Source organism: Pristis pectinata, chromosome 23 (genome assembly GCF_009764475.1).
Source record: "Pristis pectinata isolate sPriPec2 chromosome 23, sPriPec2.1.pri, whole genome shotgun sequence".
Classification (NCBI taxonomy): Eukaryota; Metazoa; Chordata; class Chondrichthyes; order Rhinopristiformes; family Pristidae; genus Pristis; species Pristis pectinata.
Window position 1 is genome coordinate 29,776,000 of NC_067427.1, and position 19,465 is coordinate 29,795,464.

Consider the following 19,465-nt stretch of genomic DNA (forward strand, 5'->3'; position numbering starts at 1 on the left):
CCAATGTATCTGCCTCCACCACCTCTGCAGTCAGTGTGTTCCATGCACTCACCACTCTCTGTGTAAAAAACTTACCTTTGACATCCCCTTTTACCTTCCTCCAATCACCTTAAAATTATGCACGTTCATGTTGGCCATTTTCGCCCTGGGAAAAAGTCTCTGACTGTCCAGTCGATCGATGGCTCTTATCATCTTGTACACCTCTATCAAGTCACCTCTCATCCCCTTGACTTTCTGAAAGAGTCTTCCATGAGGAGCCTTACTAAAATCCATGTACACCACATCCACTGATCTACCTTTATCAGTGTGCTTTGTCACATCCTCAAAGAATTCAATCAGGCTCGTGAGGCATGACCTGCCCCTCATAAAGCCATGCTGACTGTCCCTAATCAGCCTATGCTTCTCCAAATGCTCAAAAATCCTGTCTCTAAGAATCTTCTCCAGTAATTTGCCCACCACTGAAGTAAGACTCACTGGTCTATAATTCCCAGAGTTATTTCTATTACCTTTCTTGAACAACGAAACAACATTGGCCACCCTCCAATCATCTGGCACTACTCCTGTCACCAGTGAGTATGCAAAGGTGCAGCAACCTCTTCCCTCGCTTCCCGTAATAACCTTGGATATATCCTGTCCAGCCCTGGTGACTTACCTATCCTAATGTTTTTCAAAAGTTCCAGCACATCCTCCTTCTTCATGTCGACATGCTCTAGCATATCAGCCTGTTCTACGCCATCCTCACAAACGTCAAGGTCTCTCTCATTGGTGAATACTAAAGCAAAGTATTCATTAAGGACCTCCCCTACCTCTTCCGACTCCAGGCACGTTTCCTCTTTTATCTCATTCTAGTCATCCTCGTATTCTTCACATACATGTAGAACACCTTGCGGTTTTCCCTAATCCTACACACCAAGGCCTTCTCATGCCCCCTTCTAGCTCTCCTAAGTCTATTCTTAAGCTCCCTCCTGGCTATGTGGTAACTCTCCAGAGCCCTGTCTGATCCATGCTTTCTAAACCTCAGGTAAGCTTCCTTCTTACTCTTGACAAGATATTCCACATCTCTTGTCAACCACAGTTCCTTCACTCTACCATCCTTACCATGCCTCAATGGGACAAACCTATCCAGAACACCATGCGAGTACTCCCTAAACAACCTCCACATTTCCATTGTGCACTTCCCCAAGAACATCTGTTCCCAACTTATGCTCCCAAGTTCCTGCCTAATAGCATTACAATTCCCCCTCTCCCAATTACATACTTTCTCATATCGTCTGCTCCTATCCCTCTCCGAGGCTATGGTAAAGGTCAAGGAGTTATGGTCACTGTCTCCAAAATGCTCTCCCACTGGGAGATCTGAAACCTGATCAGGCTCATTGCCTAGTACCAGGTCCAGTATGGCCTCTCCTCTAGTCAGCCTGTCCACATACTGCGTCAGGAATTCTTCCTCGACACTCCAAACAAACTCTGTCCCATCTATCCCCTTTACACTAAGGAGGTGCCAATCAATATTAGGGAAGTTGAAATCACCCATGACAACAACCCTGTTATTTTTGCACCTTTCCAAAATCTGCCTCCTGATCTGCTCCTCAGCTGCTATTGGGGGTTCTGTAGAATACTCCCAATAGAGTGATTGCTCCCTTCCTGTTTCTGACTTTCACCCACACTGACTCAGTAGACAATCCCTCCAGGACGTCCTCCCTTTCTACACTGGTGATACTGTCCCGATCAGCAAAGCCAGTCCCCTACCTCTTTTACTTCCATCCCTGTCCCTTTTGAAACATCGAAACCTGGAATATCCAGCAGCCATTCCTGCCCTTGTGACAGCCAAGTTTCTGTAATGGCCACAATGCTGTAGTTCCATGTACCTACCCATGCTCTAAGTTCATCACCCTTGCCCTTAAATACTTCTCGCACTAAAGCAGACACACCTCAGCCCATTCAACTGACTGCAATTTTGCCCTTTCAACTGTCTATCCTTCCTCACAGTCTTTCTACATGCTGCATCTACTTGTACACTAAATGCACCAACCTCTAACCTATCACTCGGGTTCCCATCCCCCTACCAAACTAGTTTAAACCCTCCCCAACAGCTCTAGCAAACCTGCCCGCAAGAATATTGGTCCTCCTCCAGTTCAGGTGTAACCTGTCCCTTTTGAACAGGTAATACCTTCCCCAGAAGAGATCCCAATGATCCACAAATCTGAAACCCTGCCCCCACACCAACTCCTCAGCCACATATTCATCTGCCAAATCAACCTATTCTTACCCTCACTGGCGCAAGGCACAGGCAGCAATCCAGAGATTACTACCCTTGAGGTCCGCTTCTTACCTAGCTCCTTATATTCCCTCTTCAGGACCTCATCTCTTTTCCTACCTATGTCATTGGTACCAATATGTACCATGTCTTCTGGCTGTTCACCTTTTCCCTTCAGAATGCTGTGGACCTGATGTGATATGTCACAGACCCTGGCACCTGGGAGGCAACATACCATCCAGGAGTCTCTTTCACCCTTACTATTGAGTTCCCTATCACTACCGCTCTCCTCTTCTCCCCACTTCCCTTCTGCACCACACAACCAGGCTCAGTGCCAGAGACCTGGTCACTGCGGCTTTCCCCAGGTAGGTCGCGCCCCCCCCCCCAACAGTATACCTGTTATTGAGGGGAACGGCCACAGGGGTACTCTGCAATACTTGCCTATTCTCCTTCCTTCTCCTGAGAGTCACCCAGCTACCTGCCTCCTGCAGCTTAGGAGTGACTGCCTCCCTGTAGCTCTTATCTATGAACTCCTCATTCTCCTGTAGGAGCCAAAGGTTGTCCAGCTGCAGCTCCAGTTCCCTAACACGGTCTGTAAGGAGCTGCAGATGGATGCACCTCGTGCAGATGTAGCTATCAGGGAGACTGGAGGTCTCCCAGAACTCCCACATCTCACAAGATGAACACACCACTGGCCCTGGAGCCATTCTCACTACCCTAGCCTGGCACTAGAAAGAAAGAAATAAACTTACCAGAGACTTACCTTAGCCTCCACCTCCTCTCATCAAAGCCTCTTGAGCCAGATGTAAATAATTGCCAGATGCAATCGCAAGAACAATATCAGACAATCATTGACGAAAAGTCACTGACTTAAAATTTTCCAAACACACCTGTCCCTCCTCTACCCTTCCATTTAAATATTCTAAAGCAACTGCACCTCTGAGAGACAACGGTCCAGCATTTGTCATCCCCTTCCCATAACACCTTCCTGTACAACCAGAGGAGTTTCAACATCTACCCTTTAACCTATCCTTGCTATTACCATCAAAATTGCCCTTGTCACCCATGTGACCAGGTCCAGATGGAGGAGACAGGGTAGCTGTGAACATTACTGCCTCTTAGCTTTGCCCAATAACTTCACATCTACACTGTAAGTCCCAAAACTTCTTCATGTTTCTCAGAGACATTACCATCAAAATCACAGTTCTTGTCACCTTCAAGTGTGGCCTTTCTCATGTTACTTGGCCAACAGATTAATCTGTCCCTCAACGCCCTGTCCAAGAATGTTCCAAAAGTTAAACTGTCATGTGAAGTCCTTCAGACATTGTAATCCCCAGTTGCTATCTGTGGCATCTGGTTACGTGTAACATAATTCTGAAATATCTTAACTGCTGCTGGGGTAAAGTGTACTTTAGCTTCGCAATAATTTTATCAAAAGGGACATCTTATTGCACTTGATGGTGCCAACAAATTTGTTAACATCACACAAGTATCAAAGCCCACTTCCACTGATAAAATGACTGTCTTCTGCTCACAGATCACTACACTTAATTCCGCAACATTGTCACCCATAGCATCTATAATATTTTTTGCTTTGAAAAACATGTTCAAACACTTAACATAAATGTTAAGTACCTCTTGCACAGTTTCACATTTCTCAAGCTTTCCAACATATCCCACTTGTGCTGTTTCTGCCACCCTGTGTTGATCTCCCTTGTTTATGTGTGCCAATTATGTTTTAGTTCCAAGGATGAATCCTTTTGATTCATCATGTTTTTACAACTTTGCAAACTCATCCTGTCATACTTTCTACAGCTTACAACTTCCATTTTTCCCATCTATATCACCATGTGGTATATTCTGGGTCCCTCTGAACTGGTCTCCAAATCTGAGTATCACTGTCACTCTTGCACTTGCTCAGACACAGAGCATCAAGTAAACACAGTCCTATATTTGGGACAGTCAGTCTTCTGAACTAAAAGCATGTTACAAACAGTGTCACAGGGTCTAAGCATGTGACAGAGTATCTGTTGAAGCAAACAACCAACCTTTACTTTCCTTAGCAGCTAACAGACATACACCAGACTACCTCTTTGTTCAAGTGGGAACAGTAGCATAGTGTTGGGACTAGTAATGGACCAAGGGTTACAGACGTGAAGCATCAACTATTTCTCTTTCCACAGATGCAGCAGGATCTTCTGATTGTTTCCAGCACTTTTTGTTTTATTTTATATTTCCAGCATCTGCAGTTTTAAAAAATTTTTATTGTAAAAATCCGTCTGGTTTACTAATGAACTTCAGAAGAAGAGATCTACTGAAATGTTGCTTGGAATGCGGTGTTTCAGTTATGAGAAGAAACTGGATAGTCTGGTTTTGTTTGCCTCAGAGCGAAGAAAGCTGATTATGATCACTGCCACTAAAATGATCTCCCACTGATCCTCCTCCCACATGCCCAGTTCTATTCCCTAAAACTAAGTCCAGAATTGCATTGCACCACTCCATACACCCATCTGCTCCCACTTCTGTTGGGCATGCTAAATATTGGTTATAAAAATTATCTAAATGTAAATTAGGGACTCTCTGTCCTCTATACAAACATACATATAAACTCGTGAATTAGGAGTAGGAGTAGCCCATGATACATCAAGCCTCCTCCACCATTAAATAAGACCATGTCTGATCTGACTGAGAATACATTCCCATTTACTGGTAACCTTTCACCCTTGTTTATCAAGTACCTATCTATCTTGCCTTATAAATTTTCAAAAACACTGCTTCCACCACTCTTTGAGGAAGTGGGTTCCAAAGACTTTCTGAGGGAAAAGAATTCAACTAATCTCTAAAATATTTTTAAACCGTGACCCCTAGTTCTACATTCTTTCGCAAAGGAAATATCTTCTCCACATCCACCCTGTCAAGACTACTCAGATCTCCTTTACATTGACTAACCCTGTTGATATGAGGATAACTGAAAACTCCCATGATTTATGCCCTAGTGCTTTGGCCATTGTCAGATATCATAGAATCATAGATCATAGAACAGTACAACACAATACAGGCCCTTCGGCCCACAATGTTGTGCTGACCTTTAGACCTCACCTAAGACTATCTAACCTCTACCTCCCCCATATCCCTCTATTTTAAATTCCTCCATATGCTTATCTAGCAATCTCTTGAATTTGACCAATATACCTGCCTCCACCACTGCCCCCGCAGCACACTCCATGCCCCAACCACTCTCTGGGTAAAAAAACCTTCCTCTGATATCTCCCTTGAACTTCCCACCCATTTGTGGTAGTGTGGCTGAGCGGTCTAAAGCAGTGGATTGAGGGTCCAGTCTCCATGGAGGCGTGGGTTCAAATCCCACGACTGCCATCGGGTGTATACCTAGGGGCGGGCACGGTAGAGCAGCGGTTAGCATAACGCTTTACAGCACCAGCGACCCGGGTTCAATTCCCGCCGCTGTCTGTAAGGCGTTTGTACATTCTCCCCATGTCTGCGTGGGTTTCCTCCTGGTGCTCCGGTTTCCTCCCACATTTCAAAGGCATATAGGTTAGGAAGTTGTGGGCATGCTATGTTGGCGCCGGAAGCGTGGCGACACTTGCGGGCTGCCCCCCAGAACACTACGCAAAAAATGCATTTCACTGTGTGTTTCAATGTACATGTGACTAATAAAGATCTTATCTTATCCTACTTTAAAGCCATGCCCTCTTGTATTGAGCATTGGTGCCCTGGGAAAGAGGTGCTGGCTGTCTACTCTATCTATTCCTCTTAATATTTTGTACACCTCTATCATGTCTGCCCTCATCCCCCTTCTCTCCAAAGACTAAAGCCCTAGCTCCTTTAGCCTCTCCTCATAATGCATACTCTCCAAACCAGGCAGCATCCTGGTAAATCTCCTCTGCACCCTTTCCAACGCCTCCACATCCTTCTTATAATGAGGCAACCAGAACTGGACACAGTACTCTAAGTGTGGTCTAACCAGAGTTTTGTAGAGCTGCATCATTACCTCGCGGCTCTTAAATTCGATCCCACGGCTTAATGAATGCTAACATCCCATACGCTTTCTTAACTACCCTATCCACCTATGAGGCAACTTTCAGGGATCTGCGGATATGAACCACCAGATCCCTCTGCTCCTCCACACTACCCAGAATCTTGCCATCAACTTTGTACTCTGCCTTGGAGTTTGTCCTTCCAAAGTGTACCACCTCACACTTCTCCAGATTGAACTCCATCTGCCACTTCTCAGCCCAGCTCTGCATCCTATCAATGTCCCTCTGCAATCTTCAACTATCCTCCACACTATCCACAACATCACTGACCTTTGTGTTGTCTGCAAACTTGCCAACCCACCCTTCTACCCCCTCATCCAAGTCATTAATAAAAATCACAAAAAGCAGAGGTCCCAGAACCGATCCTTGTGGGACACCACTAGTCACAGCCCTCCAATATGAATGCACTCCCTCCACCACAGCCCTCTGCTTTCTACAGGCAAGCCAATTCTGGATCCACACGGCCAAGCTTCCCTGGATCCCATGCCCTCTGTCCTTCTGAAGAAGCCTACCATGTGGAACCTTGTCAGATGCCTTACTAAAATCCATGAAAATACCAGCCACAATTATGGGCAGCAGATGGTGCAGCTGGTACCTCACAGCTCCAGGGACCCAGATTCAAACCTGACCTCGTGTGCCGTCTGTGTAGAGTTTGCAAATTCTCTCTGTGACCACATGAGTTTCCTCCAGGTGCTCCGGTTTCCTCACACATGCCAAAGTGTTGTGGGTTTGCAGGTAAATTGGCCACCGTAAATTGCAGTGGTCGAATCTGGGGAGATTTGATGGTAATATGGGAAGGACAAAAGGGGATTAGTATAGGAGCTGTGTAAATGGGTGCTTGATGCTTAGAGCTGAATTTATGGATCAAAGAGCCTGTTTCCGTGCTGTATGATTATTTTGAGATAATAACAATGAGAGTACAAGGTATCAAAGTTGGGAGTCTGGTTCTAGTGAGGAAAAGGCTCTGAACTGCAATGGATCAGACAGGTGGGTTGTAAAGTGACAAATGGAGTTCCACGCAGAGAAGTAATTGGTGAGGTATTGGATCTGGAGAGGGCAAACAAAACAAAATGGTAGGATTAGAACATGTGCAAGGAAACAGAGGTATATTAGAATGCATATCCAGATTCCTGAAAGTTACAAAACAGATAGATAAGAAATTTAACAAGGCAAATAGGATACTTGGTTTTCTTGGCCAAGGCACAGAGTATGGTAAGAATGCTAGAACTATGTTAAACACTTGTTAGGCCACAGCTTGAGTAATGTGTACAGCTCTGGTCTCTTTGTTGCAGGGAGAGTGTGATCATACTACCGAGGGTGCAGAGTATGTCGGCAGGGCTACAGAATTGTGGTTATGAGGAGAGAGAAGAGTATGCTGGGACTGTTTTCTTTGAAACAAAAGTGATTGAGGGAAGGTTCAACTGAGATGCATAAAATTATGAATGGCCTTGGGAGGAATGACCTATTTCCCGTAGCTAAAGAGGCTAATTGCTAGGGGGCACGGATTTAAAATAATTGGTAGAAGAATTAGAAACTTACAAAGCTGTCAACCAAAGTCTGAGAGGTGAGATTAACCTAAAGCCTATTTTTGGATAGCTTGGGCAAGTTGGGTCAAATCAGCTCCTTCTCTTCCATAAATTTCTGTGATTTACCTTAATGTTCCTTTATGTGTAGGAGATCAAGTTTTTGGATCACAATGCTGTTAATAACCTCGGCAAGTTCCTGCTTTGTTAAAGGCAATAACTGAATAGAAGTATTTGTTGTAATATACCTTAAAAAGTACAGTGATTCCAACAGGGGCCTCAGAAAACACTGCTACACACTACCTTCCAACTCAGAAACAACAGTTCTTTACCAATTCAACAGCTCACTTTCTGATCCTTGGCTACTTTTGCATCCAAGTTGCCATTACCTTTTAAAACCTTGGATTTTGATTTTGCTAACAAATGTGTTATGTGGTACTTTTTCACAAAAAAATTGAGTCAGTTTACCTATATTGAATCTGAGTCCCCTTAATTATATTATCAAAGTCCTCCATCAGTGATGGAACACTATATGCCTTGAACAATTATTATAATAAGCCCAACCCTTCCAAAAGCCAATTACTTTATCTCAAATCATTCTCTCTAAAAGCTCTCAACCATTGACATTAAGCAGGATTGTCCCTCATTTCTTTTTAAGCACGGGTATAATATTTCAAATCCACCAGTTCATTGGCCCTTGCTCTACATCCAGGGAAGATTGTAAAATCGTGGCCAAAGCTCCCAAGACTTCCACCCCTCAGGAACCTTGGATGCATCCCATTTGGACCCAGTTATTTTACTACTATAAGGATTGCCAACCTTTCAAGTACCTTCTCTAGATCTATTTCTATATTATACAATTTGACAACTGTCCTCTACGCAACATCTCTAATGGAGATGAATGAAAGTGCTCATTTAGTGGCCTAGATATCCCCTCTGCCTCTACAAGAAGATTTTCCAATTGGCAAAGCCTTCACCTGATGACCTTTCTCCTGTTTATGTACAAATAAACAATTCCATTTAATGTTGGCTGCCAATCTATTATTGAATTGTTGCTCTTTGCTCTATTATTCTCTATTTTATATTGCCTCTGTACTTTCTATATTCAGTTTATTTCTCTATTGCATTACAATCATTACATCTGTAATGATCTTCCTCTTTCTGTCCCACCTCCATATCTTTGATCATCCCAAGAGCTCTAGCTTTAGATTCCCTTTTTTCCTCATCATTGCAGTTTGAATTCACTCTGTACCAAATTCACCTCTCCACCACGTAGGGCTTTTATTGTATATGACATCCTTTTATTTGATACCTTATCAAATATCTTCTGAAAATTCAGATATACTGCTTCAAATGGTTCCCCACCTGCTAAGTTACATAGTTAAATAACTATAAAATTTGTAAAACATGATATTCCTCTCAGAAAAATATGCCTACCTTTCTAATCATAACTATAAAATTTAAATGCTCTGTTACTATGTTCCTAAGGATAGATTTCAGCAGTTTTTCAACAACTAATGGCAGAATAACTGGTCCACAGCTTTATATTTCATCTCTTCTTCCTCTTTTATGTAGCAGTGTTATATTCACTACTTTCCAATTTGCTGGGTCTATCATAACATCTAAGAAGTTTCTGAAAGGTAATTACTAATGCATTTGCCATCTCTGTAGGCATCACTTTTAGAATTATGGGATGTGTGGACTATCAGATTCAAGGGAATTAATGGGCTTTAGTCACCTTATATTTTCTAGTTTTTTCATTTTAGTAATATTAATTTTCTTCATGTCAGCAGTGTTATTAGACCTTTGTTTACCTTCCTTGGTGTACCATTTATTATGTTCCATTTCCATACTTTCTGATGACATGGAAGGTGGCTATTCGGCCTATCGAATCCATGCTGAGCAATCCCATCTATCTGATTCTCCCCTGATTTCCCTGTAACCCATTTCCTTTCACATCCCTGCTAACTCTTTCCTGATCCTCCAACCACCCACTCACACACTGGGATAATTTACAGTAACTAGTTAACTGTCTAGCACCTCTGTGAGACATGGCAGGAAACTATGCAGCCAGAGGAAACCCACATGGTCACAACAAGAACGTGCAAACTCTACACAGACAGCATCAGTCAGGAACAAATGTGTGTCACTGGAACTGAGAGGCTGCAGAACTAACTGCTATGCCACTATACTGCCCTCTGCTGTAAAGATGGATTCAAAATATCTAATATTTCTTTATTTTTCTTTATTCCCCATAATAATTTCCCCAGTCTTTCATTCCAAGGGAGCCACGGTTAATTTTGTTACTCTCCTCCCTTTTCCAAAGCTGTGGAAGCTTTTACAATCTTTCCTGTTCTTGCTAATGTACTCCCACAACCAATCTTCTCCCAATTTATCACTTGTTTTGGTTAATCATTGCTGCTTCCTGTAACTCTCCCTATCCTCCTGCCTTTGGCAATAATATAAGCCCCTTTTATTAATCTAAAATTACCTTAATTTATCTGTGGAATTTTGGCAACACTTTTAATCTAATCTCACAATTTTTTTTCCAATTTAAGCTCACACCTACATATCTGGTTTTATCTTTGTTCAAGATTCTAACTGAATCTGCCTCCCTGACTGCAGGGAAAATTCCATCAAACAGCAGTTACTTTTCTCTAAAGGACCCTTTACATTTGAGTCCTTTAGAGAAAAGTAACTTCCTTAAAACATTGTAGCCAGGAGTTTTAAGTTCTCCAACTTGTTTGAGCAAGGTCTCTGTTGTTGTCAATAGCCTGATGCTCATCAATTGTATTTACCACACACCATACTATTTATGCAAATTCAGCCCAAACTTGCCTTGGATTGCCATACTCTTGCCTGTTTGAACAATTTTCTTCAGTGCTATTTGTCCCTCCCTGTGCATATTCATCTCATATTTCATCTGGTATTCACTCCTCTGCCAAATTAGTGGAAATGCTCCCCACTGCATATTAACTTCTTCAAAGATGCTGATCCCAGATCTCTCAAGCGGCAACATAACTTCCTGCTCCACAGGATCCCAATGTACCAGGAATGCAAATTCCTGTTTCCTGTACCAATTCTGCTTGTTAACCTGCTTTATCTTACTATTCCTAAATTTATCAGGTGTGGCACATGGAGTCATCCTCCAACGTTCCGGAAATTCTGCTTGGAGAATCTTTCCTTCTAAATAATTGGTACCCACATAGGACACAGACTTGTTTTCTGTTGTTTTATCCCCTCTCAAAATGTCTGCTCCCTCTCACTGATAATCTTAACCTTGGCACCAGGGTGACAACAAATAATGTGGGACTTGCATCAATGAATGTCTGTCTCCTTGTTACTGAGTCCCCTGTAATCACTGTATTTCTGTAATGTGCTCCTCTGTAGAGTCATTGGTCCACATTACTATGAATGTATTCGAGACTGCACTCTGCTGAAACTGCTATCAGCCTTAACACGCATATTTGGTATTAGAGTGCTGCACTCCTGGAGCATTTCTGTACTGGGTGTCTCTTCATATCCTGCTATCTACTTACTTATTTAACATTCTTCTGAATTCTCCGAACCTATGATGTGACCAGCATCAAGATGTTTCCAACTTCCCATGAGCTTTGCATTGATTCTGAATGCTCCTCAAGTTTAGAAACCTGAGCCTGAGTTTAAGTAACTGGAGGCATTTCCCAGGACAACTGAAGCATCTTGAATTCCCACATGGTCTCAGCTGCTCCCCTAATGCTTAAAGTCTTACTTGGCATATGCTTTAACTTTGGTATCCCAAATTCTGTTATTTTTGTATTTATGTATACTGTTTTTTGTTTAATTTGATTTTGAACCCTTTAATGTCCCCGTCTTCTCCTTACTCCATTATGATTTTCTTTTTTTAGATCCAAATAACTTCTCTGGTTTATAATTATAGCAGCCCCTTGGTGTCAAGCACACTGCTTATCCTTCCATTTCTGCATTGAATTCCCACTCCCACTAAATTTCCTTTGCCATTCCATTTAGCAGACACTCACTGTTCTGTATCCATGTGATTCTTCAACTTACAAAATCACAGAATGATTCCATCATGGAAGGAGGCTATTAAGTCTGTGCCAGCCCTGTGTAAGAACAATCTTGCTAGTCCCATTTTCCACCCATAGACTTTCAATTTTTTTTCCTTTCACGTACTTATATAGGTTCCTATTCTGTCTTTACTCTTCATGATTATAAATACCTCCCAGATACCCTCTCAACAATGTCATAACTTTCAGAAATGCTCTATTATATAATCTCCTCTTCACTTCAAACCGTCCTGTCTGTTCCGACATTTCAACAGCCCCTCCTTGCTCATACTCACCTGGATGAGATATTTGTCTGGTACAATCAAAATGTTGCTGCCTTGTTGCAAATCATCCAGCAGCTCATTCACAGGTCCAAACAGAAGCAGGTACATCTGTTTCCAGAGATCAGTCTCCTTCTCATCCTCTGGCAGGCTGCAGGTTGCCCTGGGATTCTTACATGATGAATGGGGAATCCACTGCCTCTGCAGCAGAAGGATATCAGAACATTATGATGAGTGAAGTTTAATCATCTTTAGATGCAGAAACCAATTCTGAATTTCTAACATGTTCACATTCTGAAGTCTAATTCACGAATGCATTACCTTCATAATTTCATGTTTTTTATCCTTATCTGGATGGCACATTTTCAGCTAGTAGAGCTGCTGCTTCATGGCTTCCAGCAACCTGGGTTCAGTCCTGACTGCTGGTGCTGTCTGTGTGGAGTTTTGCATGTTCTCCCTGCGACCAGGTGGGTTTTCCTGGGTGCACTGGGTTTCCTCCCAAATCCCAAAGACATGTGGGTTGGTAGTTTAATTGGCCAATGCAAATTGCCCCTGGTGTACAGGTGAACAGTAGAATCTTGGGGGGGTTGAGGGGAATGTGGGGAGAATAAAACGGGATTAGTGCAAAGATGGAGCCAATGGGTTGAAGGTCCCGTTTCCGTACTGTATGACCACATAACTACTTTTAACTGATGCGTGTTCATCATTTTGGCTGCCAATGAGTTGAAGTGGAATGGGGCTTTGTATCACAACAGACACTCGATTTAAACACTTCACAACATATATTTATCTGGAGATTCTACTAACTTCAGCAAAAAGATGCCTGATAAAAGCAAGGCTATTTCTTGGGAAAATGCAGGGCAGTGGAGGATAGATTCAAAATACAATTTATGTTTCTAAACACAATCTCAGTTTTTGCAGCGACTGTCTCTGCTGCCCGTGCCAGTCCTCATTCAGCAAACACAGGCCGATGCATTTTTTGGAAGGATCAATAAATAAGTAATTGGGAGTAGGAATCCTGGTTGATCTTACCTCTCTCCAGCCCAGGGATAATCCCACCAGTCCTCACAACATGCTAACTAAAATGGGAAAAGCGCTGGGATATCTGTGGCATATATAGTTCATTAGCACACTTGGTAACTAATTACCCAATAGGCCACTTGACACTTCATCATCCAAGCTTGCATTACCTCTTTCATTATTCCTCCGGAATTTTGCAAGATATTTCAGGGTCAATTGTGAACACTCTGAAGTTTAGATACTGCTTTAACTTCAGTACTCAGCTGCAAGCAAGAGAACATCTAACTACCTTTCCTTGATTTTCCCTTGATAAAGCTACCACAAGGTGAAAAGTCTGAACCCTGGAATACTTTCCACTAGCCTGAATGAGAACAGCTCTAACAACATTCAACAAGCTCAATTTCATCCAGGTCAAGGCAGTTCACTCTATAACCAATCCATCCATCACTTTTCAGGTAACCTGTTCCCCCTCTATCCCTTTCTCTCTCCTCCTGGTCTACCCAGGTCTTGATACACAAACTCCCACCCCCAGCTCCCTACCATCTAGTCTCTTTCCCCTCCTCCATCAGCTCCATTTGCCCATCACCAACACATTCCTCCCACTGGGTCCCCTCCCCCAATGTTCCCATCTGCCCTCCCTTATTTGGTTCCATGGTCCACCTTCCTTCCCTATCAGATTCCACTTTCTGCAGCCCTTTGTTGCCTCCACCTGTCACCTCCCAGCCTCTGTCGCTATCTCCACCCTTCCTCCCTCCATCTGCCTATCACCTCTCCACACCTGGATCCATCGTTTGCCAGTTCCTGCCCCACCCCTCCCCCTCACCTCTTTATACCAGCCACCTCCCTTCTACCATTTCAGTTCAGATGAAGTGTCTTGACCTAAAACGTCGATTGTCCATTTCCCTCTATAGATGCTGGCTGACCCTCTGATTTCCTCCAGCAGTTTGTTTTTTGCTCCAGATTCTGGCATCTGCAGTCTCTTGTGTCCCCAGCAAAGTTTCACTTCCTTTACCAGCATACTTTGTATTATGCACCATCAGTAAAATGTATGGCAACAACTCACCAAGTACCCCCCAAATACTTCAGCTCTATCACCTCGATCAACAAAGATAACATGTGCATGGAGACATGACCTGCAACCTCCCATCATGAACTGGAAGAACATCCCTATCATCACTAGTCCACAACTCTCTATCTGACAGCACTAAACCAGGCAGCAGCTGAAGAAGGAGGTGTACCAATCTTTTATGTTGTTAAGTGCAATTAGGATTGATCTTTTAATGTTTGCCTTGCCTGTGTCACCCTACGTCAGGATTGAAAAAAGTCAGTTTGTGCACAATAAGGTTCTACAAACAGCAATGAGACAATGATCAAACAATCTGTTATAGTGAAGTCAGATAAGGAACAAGCACTAATGAAGATGCAGGAGAACTCCTTGTTTTCCTTAGAAATTGTGTCATGGGATATTTTATGTCTTGGCTCAATATCTTATCTGTAAGACTGTACCAAGATTCAAGCAGAATATTGTCACAATACACTCAGTCATCTTCCTAAATTTTACACTCAAGTCCCTGGCAAGGGCACTGAACCCACAATTTTCTGATTCAGGGTTGACAGTGATACCCAGTGAGGGACAAGAAACACTTACTCACCAGGCCACAGAGCACTCCCCAGTGCAGTCATTACCTTGTTTTCTTGGTTAATCATGTTTTGCTTCAGCCTTTTGGGGATGTTCCTGGCTTCAGTCTCATAAAGCAGTGACCTGTTTTTCAGTAGCTGCAGGAACTGGCCGATCTGCTCACGGACAGCTTCTGACACAGCGCTGTTGGTAGCATGAAAGTAAACCAGTCCTTCCTTTGCCTTTAGCATCCAGACAAATAGGCCCGTTTCCACCAATGAGTAGTACAACACGGACCCAGAGGTGGCGTCCAGGATGCTGTAAAGCTCCTCCAGGCTTGGGATGGCTGATGACAGAGATTGATCCATCACACTATTCCACGCTGAATGTTCCTCTTTCATGAATGTGTATGCTAGAAATCTGTGTCTCCTCCCTGCTTCTGCATACTGCAGTGCTTTTATATGGTCACCTATTTTTCCAAGAATTGTCTGGATCCCATCATAGCTCTCCAGAAGAACATCAGTGATTTCTTCAGGTAGCACAGTTCCTTCCACTGTGTATTTTCTACTAAGCCAATGGTAATATGCTATCACATCCTTAAAGGCTTCGCATCCTTTCTTTAATTCCTTTGCGGAGTAGGAGAACTGGCAGCGACATGCAATCTTGAATTTACATTTGTAGATCAGCTCAGCTTCATCATTCTCCTCTGCAGCGTCCAGTGCCTGCTCATAGAAGTAAAAAGCATGCTGATAATGACCAGTTTCTTTGTAAATCTCCGCTAAACCCAGTGCGGTCTGACACTTCAGTTTGGGTTCATCTCCCATCCTGTTGTGATCCCAAGCTTGTTCATACCAATTTGTTGCCTCCTCAAAATTCTCCATCATCCTGTTTATGTCGCCAAGTCTAATCACTGCTGCTAATCGAAGCTGGCGGTCTCCGACAGCTCTGGACAAGTTGAAGCTCTGGTGAGCATGGCTCATTGCAAGGTCATAGTTACCAAGTGCTGTATGAATTGAACCCATTGCTCCATGGGCCTCAGCTGCAGCTGTGCTGTTGCCCAGTACCTTGCTTAACTCACAGTACTGTTGGTAGCTGTTCACTGACTCACTGTAAAGCCCCAACTTCTCTTGTAGTTGAGCAACCTGCAACACAAACACAGTGAATCACCATCTTTTACTAACATTTCCAGCTATCCCAATCCAATCTAAAAACCTACAGTGATGGAAGTATTGAGGAGATTTTCTGCATCCACGAAGCCACCTCCATGTCCTCATTATGTACCCATGATTTGAGCAACAGTTCGCATTTTCTAATTGTTTTTTATTGTAGTAAATTGTCCACAGCATTTCACAGAAATGTTATTGGTATTGGTATTGGTTTATTATTGTCACTTGCACCGAGGTACAATGAAAAACTTGTCTTGCATACCAATCATACAGGTCAATTCATTACATTGGGTTAGTTACATTGCAGTTACATTGGGTTAGTACAGAGTGCATTGATGTAGTACAGGTAAAAATAATAGCAGTACAGAGAAAGTGCAGTGCAATAAGGTGCAAGTAAAATTTGATGCCAAGCCACTTAAGCAGAAATTAAGACCGAACTCTGAAGAGAAACAGGTTTTAAGTAGCATCTTTAAGGAGGAAAGAAAGGAAGAAATGTGAAGAAGCAGGAATGCAATAACTTAGGGGAATAGATAACAGAGATGCAGATAGTTTGGCAATGAAAACTTGGATATGTGCAGGAGGCTAGAACTGGGGGTGCAGAGATTTTGGAGGGTTTTATGGGCTGGAGAAATTAATGGACTAAGAAGCATCATTTCAAAGGCATCTCTTGAGATTTAAACACAGTGATCAGCAGCAGCTAGAATGCAGCCTTTCTCCCAGTTCTAAACTCAGGCTGCCATAGTGTAGTCACAAGTGGGTCATAAACCCAGAACTACAGGCGGGGTCAAGCCAGGTAACAGGAAGCACACTTTTGGTTGTGCTGTGTCGGAGTAATATCCTATTGTAGAGGTGTGGCGGGTGGGATAGTAATTTCAGGCTACATCGTGAGACTATCAGATTTCAATTCAATAGTGGCAGTGTTAAGCACTTGTTCACTAAATTAAGTCAGGATCTTCCCTCTGCTTTCTGGCAGAAATATAAACAATTTGTGTCAAGAACTGTACTACTCCTATAGCCTGAAAAACTCATACAGACTTACTACATTTCAAAATGGTGACACAGCCTAGAAAATATTCCAAATTGAGTTTTTGTTGAATAGCGTTGGTTCTTCTGAGCTGGTCTCCGAAGCTGATATCACTGTCACACATTTGAAGGAGCATAACATAAACACAGCCATTAACTGAACTATTTTAAATGAAAATCAAAAAAAATGCAGGTACTGGAAATCCGAAATAAAAATGGAAAATGCCAGGAACACTCAGCTGCTCAGGCAGCATCTGTAGAAACAGGAAGAGTTAAAGTTTCAGCTCTGAGACCCTTCAACAGAACTACTCAGGGAAATACTCGCAAATCTGAAACATTAACTCTGTTTCTCTTTCCACAGATGCTTACTGACTTGTTGAGTCTTTGGTAGTGCCAGACTAGCAGATTTTCCAGACAATTGGATATTAATATGTTTATTTCATTTTCTTTACATACTACGTAGCGGTATAACAAATAAACCCGTTGAGTTTAAAAGGAGTGGGAAATATAAAAGCACTCCGTACTCTGGCTACAGCCGCAAAGCTACCACATTCTTGACCCCAACCCTGTCTCTGGCTGCACACCCAGCCCACAATCCAGACTCCAACTCTGGCTACACTCCAGACCCAATTTGGCCACATACCCTACTTAAACTCCAGACCCCAGCTCACATTCTAGACTAATGAGTGAGCCAGGTGCTGGACTATCGGGATTTCCAAACAAATCAGATGCCAGATTATCGGAGATTAACTGTACTTATATACAGAATAAGATTCTTAAACAGTTTACAGGTTCCTTGTTCCCTGAAGACCTTATTGTGGCAGCCCTTTGCCATGCATCTCCAATTTCTTCTGTAATTTCCAGTAAGTCATGCTCCTGATCTGCATCAATTATACACTGGTTGGCATCTTCACTGACACTCGTCTTGCTGGACACTTTTGGAAAACCCTGCATGCCCAGTGCATTGACTGCACTCATCCTGTGGGCTTCAATTTTGTGCTCTCTCTACTCCCCGGTATACTTTTCTCCGCAGTTCCTGCTCTTCCTCTGTTGCTTCTATGCACACATACGTATATTCTCAGATTTACTTTTCCATGTCCTGGTCCTCGCCACTGCTTCTCCTTTGAAGCTTTGACTTGTAGATCTTGAGTCTGTTCACCTTCTGGAGAACTTTCCTGGTAGCCAATTTTGCCTGAGTAAAAGGATATTGACATCAATTGTGACCCACTTGTCACAGGAGCCAGGTCTCCCATTGACCTGATTATGAATAAGTAATCTAGGCCATAGTTTTGCTTGTCATTTCTCCCTTGGTCAGAGCATTCTCAGTCTGGAGTTCCCAAAGCAACAATGATCAGGTGGGTATGATAAATAACCTGAATGATTGGGGTCATGGCCTATGTTCTCTTTAAACTTCCCTTGAATCTTCATTGCTCTTCTCTCGTTTTGCCATTGTTCTAGATTGTGTGTATCAACTTCTTTCCAGTCCCAAGTCAATGGAATGGTTTCTAGAAATGCCTCCATTTCAGGAGCCCATATTGGTTACAGACCAGTTGTGCTCATAACCAATGGTCTTATCAGCAATTTTTCCAACCAGTGCCATTCCTGTTCTTGTCTGAGCTTTCCTTTTGCAGTGAGCTCTTCACTGTGTATCCACATTAGAAATACATGTCACTCTTGATTTGTTCCCATGGAAGGTAAGTGGTGTTTCTTGGCTTCTTTTCTTACAATTTCGGCTTATGTTGCTCCTGGCATCTCTGTATCTTCATGTTCCCAATCTTGTGCCACCTGTACTTGTGCCTTTATCAATGATGCTCAATCAGAAGGACATTTAAGAATTGTACCTGTGTCAGAACTTACTATCTCACCCACAACAGGTAACTTCACATGTTGTTATATTTCCCTGTCCTTCACCTTTAACATACCCAAGCTGACCACAAAGTTCATGACCATGGACCAAGTTCCAATACCTCACTCTGGGTCCATTTCAACGCTGAATTCACAGCCACCTCATTTTCAAATTCAACAAACAAATTCCTGAGATCTGGCACCATCTTCAGAGATGCAAATCTTGAGGTTAGCCATTTCTTAATTTGAATAATGACTCATTCTGCTTCCCTGCTACGTGCTCTTTTGTTGCCTCTGTGGTGTATTCTTTACTATGCTCATTTGCACCTTCTTTACACCCATATCTTTGGTGTTCATTCATGGTTGTGTTTCTGATCAGTCATGGCACTTCCTGTCTCCACTTTCGGTCACTCTCTTGGGTGACTGCCTCCTTCCTCCTTTCCATCATGCCTCATTAAAAGGTATAAAGGCCCAGTCCTGCTCCACTGAGCATTGAACTGAAGCAAAATACATTGCCATGTTGCAACTTGTTACATTTATACCCTTCAATGTGCATTCTTTGGAATCCTTGTTAGCTTCAGTAGTATACAGGGTATGTTTGTTTCCTTGCCCCTGAGCTAGCAGTAGGCTACAT

The 19,465-nt window shown here is 42.8% G+C and overlaps 1 protein-coding gene and 1 non-coding gene across 3 annotated transcripts in view; one reads left to right on the forward strand and one right to left on the reverse strand.

Annotated features, from left to right (window-relative positions):
* Nucleotides 1-15,063, reverse strand: part of LOC127582191 (tetratricopeptide repeat protein 28-like) — a 167,224-nt gene extending 152,161 nt beyond the window's left edge. For both annotated transcript variants that reach the window (XM_052037267.1, XM_052037266.1), the window contains exons 1-2: nucleotides 14,866-15,063; nucleotides 12,175-12,360 (exon numbers count right to left, since the gene is read on the reverse strand). In XM_052037267.1, the coding sequence (XP_051893227.1) occupies nucleotides 12,175-12,360; nucleotides 14,866-15,048 (369 nt within the window). In that variant the 5' untranslated portion in view covers nucleotides 15,049-15,063. The remainder of the gene's footprint in view (nucleotides 1-12,174; nucleotides 12,361-14,865) is intronic.
* trnal-gag (transfer RNA leucine (anticodon GAG)) lies at nucleotides 5,548-5,629 on the forward strand. The gene has a single exon. It is a non-coding gene; the product is annotated as a tRNA-Leu (tRNA).
* Nucleotides 15,064-19,465: the final 4,402 nt, after the last annotated feature.